The 8,914-nt window shown below is 38.7% G+C and overlaps 1 protein-coding gene across 3 annotated transcripts; it reads right to left on the bottom strand.

Annotated features, from left to right (window-relative positions):
* Window positions 1–4,390: 4,390 nt before the first annotated feature.
* Window positions 4,391–8,783, bottom strand: LOC103991467 (mechanosensitive ion channel protein 10). 3 transcript variants are annotated; one of them, XM_009410942.3, is made up of 5 exons: window positions 7,184–8,783; window positions 6,978–7,101; window positions 5,489–5,782; window positions 5,210–5,412; window positions 4,391–4,857 (listed from the first exon to the last, which is right to left on the bottom strand). In XM_009410942.3, exons 1-5 carry the CDS (start codon window positions 8,554–8,556, stop codon window positions 4,581–4,583), a joined length of 2,271 nt encoding a protein of 756 aa, XP_009409217.2. In that variant the 5' UTR covers window positions 8,557–8,783; the 3' UTR covers window positions 4,391–4,580. The 3 variants fall into 3 exon arrangements, with proteins under 3 accessions (XP_009409217.2, XP_065047829.1, XP_009409218.2); XM_065191757.1 differs by having other exon boundaries at window positions 4,391–4,739; XM_009410943.3 differs by lacking the exon at window positions 5,489–5,782.
* Window positions 8,784–8,914: the final 131 nt, after the last annotated feature.

Raw genomic sequence — 8,914 nt, 5'->3', positions numbered from 1 at the left:
GGAGCTCCGAGAGAGTCATCTCAAGCTTGTTCATATTAAAATTTATTATGAACTATGAAACGAAATCTAGCAGGGACTGAACCATAAGATCCATACATAGGTTATCCTCTAGAACTATTCCTAGACCTGTGAATTTCTCTATTCACTCAATCATCTTTAGGACATAGTTCTGAACTAGTTTCTCCTCAATCATCCTAACACGAAAGAGGCTCTTAGATATATTATATCATTAAGTCTTTCCTGTTCCTCAAATAATTTATGGACATATAGGAGAATGGATCTGACATCCATCTTTTTATGCTGCCTCTGTAACTCAGGAGTCATGGAGTCCAACATATAACACTGAGCAAGAGTGGAGTCATTTATGTACTTCATGTAGTGAGCGATCTATCCTCACTTACCTCTTCCTCCAGCATAGGCATCACTATTTTAAGGACGTACACGATTTTCTCTACCCTGAGAATAATTCTCAAGTTACGGAGTCAATCCATATAATTCGGACCAATGAGACGATTGACATCAAGTATGTCACGTAAGGGATTTGAAAGCGATATTTTCTTAAAACAAAGATACAGTAGAAATAAATAACATATAGATTTTATAAAAAAAATAAACAAAAAATATGGACTTCTATCTTAATCTACTCCGACTATTTTTCTGGTAAGTCACACGACACCCTCAACACATGAAACGAAAGTCTTCAGCAGACTTCTAGTGAGGATCAAGATTCAATCAACATCTTAGTGTAACCTCGAGGTACCTGACCAATCACACTAAGCCCAAAAGTTAGGCAACTCTTGTCGATCATAACTCCTTGTGATTCCCATTCTGTTTGACCTCCGAACCACCATGATCTCGTGGGACTCGACCAAGCATACCATGTCCTCAGGTCATCGGTGATATCTTTATGTCATAGGCAAGATAGCGAATCGTGATATAGGTGAACCTCGAGTGACTCAACCAACTCAACATACATCGAGAATCGGTCCCTACCTATAACGATGGAAGGTCATTGATAAGACCCTAAAGTCTTATCGTAAAAGAAATGAAAGAAATGATAAGACTCCGATACCAAATGATAAGACCCTAAAGTCTTATCGTAAAAGAAATGAAAGAAATGAGAATGCTCTGATACAAAATGATATGACCCTAAAGTTTTATCGTCGCTCTGATACTAAATAATAAGACCATAAAATCTTATTATCGCTCTGATACCAAATGATAGAACCTTAAGGTTTATCATAAAAGAAATGGAAGAAAATAGGGAAAAGGGAATGATAATGATCGCTTCAAGGGGATCGGCCTCAATGATAAGACCCTAAAGTTTTATCGTAAAAGAAATAAAAGAAATGAGAATGTTTTGATACCAAATGATAAGACCCTAAAGTCTTATCATCGCTCTGATGTCAAATGATAAGACCTTAAAGTCTTATCATCGCTCTAATACCAAATGATAGAACCCTAAGGTTTTATCATAAAAGAAATGGAAGAAATGGAAGAAAATAGGGAAAATAGAATGATAATGATCGCTTCGAAGGGATCAGCCTCAATGATAAGAACCTAAAGTCTTATCATAAAAGAAATGAGAATGCTTTAATACCAAATGATAATATCCTAAAGTCTTATCATCGCTCTAATACGAAATGATAAGACCCTAAAGTCTTATCGTCGCTCTGATACCAAATGATAGAACCATAACATTTTATCATAAAAGAAATGGAAGAAATGGAAGAAAATAGGGAAAAGGGAATGATAATGATCGCTTCGAGGGGATCGACCTCAATGATAAGACCCTAAAGTCTTATCGTAAAAGAAATGAAAGAAATGAGAATGCTCTGATACAAAATGATAAGACTCTAAAGTCAAATGGTATTCTACTATATGGACAAACCCTAGGAGGTCGATCCCCTCGAAGTGATCAAGGAGGCTGATCCCCTCAAAGCGATCAAGGAGCCCAATCCCCTCGAAGCAATAATTATTATTCCCTTTTCCCTATTTCTTCTAATTCTTTTATGATAAAATCTTAGGATTATGTCATTTGGTATCAGAGTGACGATAAGACTTTAGGGTCTTATCAATCATATGGGTTAATCTAATTGCCTCACGTTTACCGACTTAATATTATTGAGAGAGGAAATTTGATTTAGTCTCCTAGACATGTCACATACATATATTTAATATATATTTATATCGTATACAAATATATATATATATATATATATATATATATATATATATATATATATATATATATATATCACACGAGCAATCACACCAAATGATCATTGACCATAGACTAATGTGATCAGGCCCAAGCTAGTGGGCCTAATCACTCACATCAAGATCTATGTATGCAGCGGTGCATGTACATACCCTGCAATCGTTCATCTCATCCTCGTCAGTGCCGTTGGCATCTCGATGCATCTCTATGTATCGTGATTGTCCGTCTCAATCTCATGGGTCCCACTATGTCTTCTCATGTGATTACAACTTAATCATAAGCACATAAGCCCGATAATAAATAAGAAATAAAGTGGTGGCTTGCAAGCCCCAATAATAATAATAATCATAAGTACACATATCACATAGTCAATGATTATCCGTTCACATCATACATCACATGTAAATATCATTATGTAGGACTACTAGATAATAATAATAATAATAATAATAATAATAATAATAATAATAAATTAAATTTTTTAGTTAATTAATATTTTTTTAAAATTAGGGACATATAGAAAAATTTTAAATTATGAGGGTATTTTAGTAATTTGGATAAAAAGGACAAAAATTAGAATTTCTCAAATTTTGAGGGGGCAAAAATATCTTTTATCTAAAAATCCTAGTTCCTCTCACTACCTTTCCTGCGTTGCGGTCGTCGCCACCCTACCAACGGAGGCCTCTATGGGCGGGAGCGCCCTTGCCTATCGACGACTCGCTCGTGGGTGTTGTGCCTGCAGGCGACCGTCACCTCCGTAGGCGTCGCCATGGGTGAGCCATGCCCCCACTAGCGGCTCACCCATGGGCAACGTCGCTTGCTGGGGCTTACACGCGGGCCCAACGCCCACGCACAGGCGGTCTTGCCTACGAGCGCCCAACCCGCAAATGGAGCCTACTGCAGGCAGGTCGCATACCACCGACAGCAGCCTGTCGACCTCTTGCACGCAGATGGCTGCCAAGGTTGCATCTGTAAGGGCAATAAGAGCAGCAACAATTGCTACCCTTTCTCGCTTTTGCAACAATAATTTTGACATCAAAAGCCTCTTAAAAACACAACACACATAGTTTAAAATCAATATTTCGCTCTGATACCACTGTAGGAAAATTTAAAGGCGACATCATATGCGCAGTGAAAGAACAGAAAATAAAAATCCTCAAATTTCCTATAAATTATATTCATCGTCATGCGAAGATTGATGCGTAAAATCTGCAAAATCAAAAACTACATATATGAAATATTATGTTTTACTTAGAGAGATTATATATCCCTAAATCACTACAAATATATAGAAGATGATGAAGGAGGTCAAGCATCCTTGTCTCTAGCAGTGATCATTTATCGATTCTCAATAGCCCTTGTAAGGTTGACTATCACTCCTGATGACCGACTGTGCTAGATTTGGAACCTCCAGACTATAAGTCTGGTATCAAAGAGTGGAGTACTCATATAAGACATCCTTAGTGTCTCAAATCTAAGGACCAGAGACAACATTGAGACTACGGAATTACTGTTTGATAATATGGCATCATCAACCATCCAACATTATGTGAGCGGATCAATTATTAAAATGATTCTCTAATGAGCACCTACATTATAATCCTAGTGTCCCTACACACGTAGCTATGAGACTAGCCACCTCTATTATATATACGGATCTATAGTATACCAGTCTGTTTGATTATCTCGATGTCCCTCTCGAGTAATCTATAACCGGGATTATTTATAATCTATGTTTAAAGGTGAATCGATCTGTGATCTCATCACGATCCAATTCTCATTGTATAGATCCATTGACATTATAATATATTCATACAACACGTGATATAAGTGATAAAATACTAATATATAATAAGTAAAAAGAGTGCATATCATGTTACATGTATCATCACTCATGCGATATAAACTTTTTTAGACGACCCTTTGGCAAAAAAAAAAAAAAAAAGCATAGACTTTTAATTTTTCTTGATTGAAATGCGCAAGGAAGGAAATAATTTATCTAAATCTAGCGACATGATCCTAAAAGCCTCTATTGCTTCTCTCATTAAACTAATGTACCGGTTCTTTTTTTAATTCTGTGGATGTACTGAAATCCTTTAACTAATATACTGTTTTTTTTAATTCTGACAAAAAAAGAATAACTTATTATTGTGCAGAGTGAATAGAAACTCGAGCAACACAATACTGACATTGCCTATAGTCCCACAACATTACACAAACACTCTTGTTTAGAGCGTATGACAAATAGCATTACAACACAATAACAAGCCGAACCTCTTGACACAAAATCACAGCATTACAGCATTTGCAATCGTCGAGAACTTAGGTTTTCAAAAGGTTCATTAACTCTTGGATATCATCATATGCTTTGTCCAATAGATACAGGTAACGGGTTGAAGCCAGTATAACTGAAGTGCACTTCTTGGGGCAGCAAGTGATACCGAATCGATAGTTCTTCAAATATTTTCTTCAGCTCCAGAACAAGATCAGACCTCCGGTTGTTCTTCTCCACAATGTTCTGAAAGTTCATAGTATGGCGAACGTTAAGGGTCATATTCATCTTATTAATGTCCACGATGTTCTCTACTACTATGCTGTGATTGGGATGCCAATAATTAGGTTTGTTGTCAATGTACCTGAAAAAAAATAGACCATCTAGTGTCGTAAGAAGAGAAGAAACTTGCCTTCAGAAATGTAATTAACACTACGATCATAAAAATTCTACAAAACTTAGAATGCGTGTAAAATATCATAACCATTTTCTGAACATTCTAATCTCAAAACTGATATTTTACTCTGGAATGACTACAGTTAAGTGGTTTGTTCTCTAAAAATCCTTTCTAAGTTGCTGAATAGATTGGATCACAATAAAAAGTTAAGAAGAGCATTATCTTCTAAGATAAAATTGAAATTCATAAAATTCTGAATTGTTAAAAGAGTGCTAATCGAGATGAAGATGGATGCAACATATAGGTTAGTTCGACTTACGCTTTTATTTTAGATTTTAAAGCTCCAATGCTTTCGATTGCAGTTGAAACATCAACAGAGAACTTGATGGAATCACTCATGTCAGGGCTTCGATAGAAGTTACTGATTGGTTTGGTCAACAATACTGAATTTGGATAGAATATCTTCTCATTGTCGTATCTCAGAAATGTTGTTGTCAGTATATTCATTTCTTCCACTATCATCTGCATGTTTGCGAATATAGAATTAGATTACAATATTTTAAACAAAAGCCAGTGCGCAAGTATGCAAATAACTTACCTGGACTCCATCAACAACACAACGATCACCAACATCAAAAGGGTGCATTACAAACACAAATATGATCGCTTCAAAGACAGTCTTGCAGGTATTCCCAAACATAAAAACCACTAATAATAGTTGAGATGAGATAAATACAAGAACTTGTGTTGTTGCAAATCCCAACAAAAGGAGCATGACAATAATGATCACAACGATGACCATAACACTTGCGAGTTTATGCAATTGCTTTACAGCTGTTTTTGTGTCATTTAAGGAATGTGCAAGTGATTTGCGATCAAGATATGCCTTCACCTGGAAACAAGATCACAAAATATTGATCATCACTCATAGTAGATATAGGGTTAAGAGAAATAAGCTAATGAATTGAACTTGTTTCTTAGAGGACAATTCATCATCTTTTTTAGTAGAGTTTCATGCAACTTTTTAGTATTAAGCTGTCATTATGTACATCGGTCCTTCATAAGAATATGGAGAGTAGCGAGATGATTTTCATGAAGCCATTGGAACCTATCATAAATCATGTTCTACAAAATGTATCACTACAATCGAAGTCCAACAAGAGGTGGACTTTTCAAGGTATAATGTGCTATTTAATAACCTTAAGAACATTTTATGTTTATTAAGGTGGATATTTCTGGCAGTCCCATATCTCAACAAAATAATTGTACGGTCCCATATCATCACCATCATCGCTACTATTGTCATTACCTTGCCATTATTTTGCCTCGATCATCATTGCTACTACCATCACCACCAGCTCACCACCACCCCGGCCCTTCACCATTGACACATCACCACCAGCACGATACCATCATCGTCATTGCCATAACAACCATTTGATCATCATCACAACCACTACCATGGGGCATAATTACAACCCCTTACCACAACCATACTTACAACAAAGCAGCACCTCTTACCACCGCCACTCTAACCACCATATGCTGCCACCATCACTTTCAACATCTCCACTTTGTGACCACCACCGCTGATACTACCACTATCATAGGTATCACCCAAATACTCAAGAAATTTTGATATACATGTATATGAAATTTGGTGGTGTTTAAGTTGTCTTAAAAAATGTAATGCAAAAGATATAATTCATGATAATATAAGCAAATTCAAGAAGCAATCCAGTAAATGCTACTAAAAATTATTCTTGTTATCCTTGCACTCCTTTATGGGTGAATATACCTATCTCTATGAGAACTTTGGTGGTGGATGTTACTCGATCATTGCGTATCTATCCTTGGGACCCATAAAGACTATGACACCAAAGACAAATAGGTTTGAGCATTGCTAAATGATACAGAGGATGTTTTTACTTGTAGAAGCAGGTAAGAGCTCCCCTAAAGGCCATTTTATTAACCATATGAATTACGTAGAGAACATAGCAACTTCAATCGAATCTACAATTTGAATGTCAAAAAATGGATAAGTTATATAAGAAGTATTCCAATCGGTACAAGTATCAGGAGATTACCACCCAGTTCCTTAAGGCTGACTTTTTAATCTTTCCCATCTCCACAGCTCCTTCAAATAATGGAAGCACATAAGTCACTTCCTCTTTACTTAAAAATCTCAGAAGATCTTCCTCATCAATGTACCTGCAAACAAGAAGCAAATATGAAAGTAACAAAGGGAACTGAAAAGAAAAGTCAAATTCTAGCACTACAAAGATGTCCTTACTTGTAACCAGGCTTTGCAACATTCTTAAAAATTCTATAAGCTGCAGCCTTTGCTTCCCATTCACTGGTTATTTCCTTGTCCATTTGCTCACTTGCTTCCTCATCAAAGCACTCAATAGTATTGGAGATAGTCGAAAGCCCTGAACTGCTGATCACATTGATCAATCCCTTCATGGTCCAAGCTGACACTTTCTCATGCTTCATTTTTTGAAGCTTTCCCACATCAATCATCCCCAACTCCTCCCCTCCTTTGCCTTTGCCTTTCCCTTTTCCGGTGCTTCTTAAACTTAAATGTGACGTACTCTTGACATGCCCAACCTTCTCAGCCAACTCCATTAATGGTGGCCCCGACAGCGTCTGCAGCACGTACTGATGAAATATGGACTCCTGGATTCTGTCAAAAAATGTGTTCAGGTGGAAGTTGGAAGCTAGTATCTTCACCAAGAGAGTCTTCACCAGCCACAACACTGACCCAATCAGTAGCGAAGCAAGCGTGCGAGACACATAATGCAGAGCTTTGGTGGTCTTGGGTGATCGCTGAACTCCATGGCTAAATAACAAAGACCAAGTGAGTAAAACTAGACCCAACCAAACACAGACCCGAACGCTGTTCTTCAATCCATACACGAAGTACAGCACTTTCTTTCTCAAGAGGAAGTTCCTTTCTACCACGAAAACGAGGAGGGTGATCAGCCAATATGTCACCAATCGGCCGCAACAGATTACTATGACCATCAGGCACCATTTCCAGATCTCCAATCCCCAGATTACAACTCTATGCAACCGGCGAACTGTCAAGCTCGTAACCAAGCATCCCATCGCGACGATAAGTATCGCCCACTCGATCAAGACCCTAACTTTCCACTTTCTTTGCGGCGTCCCACCGTCTGCGAACTGTTGTTTCTTATAAATTGCCTCGTCCTCTTCCTCTTCCTCCTCTTCATCCCCGGCATGCGACGGGGGGGTCTTAGGAGCGCCCAAGGCCTTGGAATTCGGCGAGCCTGGCAGTCGTTCATAGATCGGTGGGCAGCGGTCGTCTGCGGAGATGGGAGCCGGAGGAACAGACTGCTCAACAAATCTAGACTTGGGCTTGGAGATAGAGCGACCGCGGACAAGGGTCTCGGCTCCAGGAGGTCTGGGTGGCTTCTTGGGACTGAGCGAAGACTTTGTGATCTCAGGGGAAAGGTGTCCAGTTCGACCTGGAGATTTGAATTTATTAGCGCTTTCATCCTTCGAGAAATCTTCAAAAGGTTCCACCTTTAGGTGTCGAATGGCATTCCCAGAAGAAGCTGCAGCTGCAGCTGATGCTTCCTCCCCTGGGATCATTAAGACCACTTCCACTTGCTTCTCTGAAACGCCCTTCTGTGGATCCATCAAAGGAGGGAACTTTGCTCGCAAATCTCTAAAAGAACATCTGATTTCGATGCTGGCGGAGCTCAACAATATCAAGATGTCAGCTGCATCTGATGATATCAACAGTCTTTACAGCTCAAACACTCTGATCACTCCCCCACTTTCTCTACTGTCTGATAGCACCGCGCTGGATGCGTTTGCGCCGAGACTGGAGTCGGTTGGGAGAGGGGACAGGGGGTGCGAGGAACGGCCATTTCAAGGGTTCCAAGATTTAAAAGACGCACAAAGCTTCCACTTTTACAAGCAAGTGGACCAGTTCAGTAATTGCAGCAGCGATCGCCTGTGCGGAATGAGCCAAGTCTTGCCGTCGGGTGCACCA

The sequence above is a fragment of the Musa acuminata genome, chromosome BXJ1-7, assembly GCF_036884655.1.
Source record: "Musa acuminata AAA Group cultivar baxijiao chromosome BXJ1-7, Cavendish_Baxijiao_AAA, whole genome shotgun sequence".
In the NCBI taxonomy this organism is placed as follows: domain Eukaryota; kingdom Viridiplantae; phylum Streptophyta; class Magnoliopsida; order Zingiberales; family Musaceae; genus Musa; species Musa acuminata.
The sequence above is the reverse complement of the archived record's forward strand: the minus strand, read 5'-3'. Positions and strand labels throughout refer to the sequence as shown.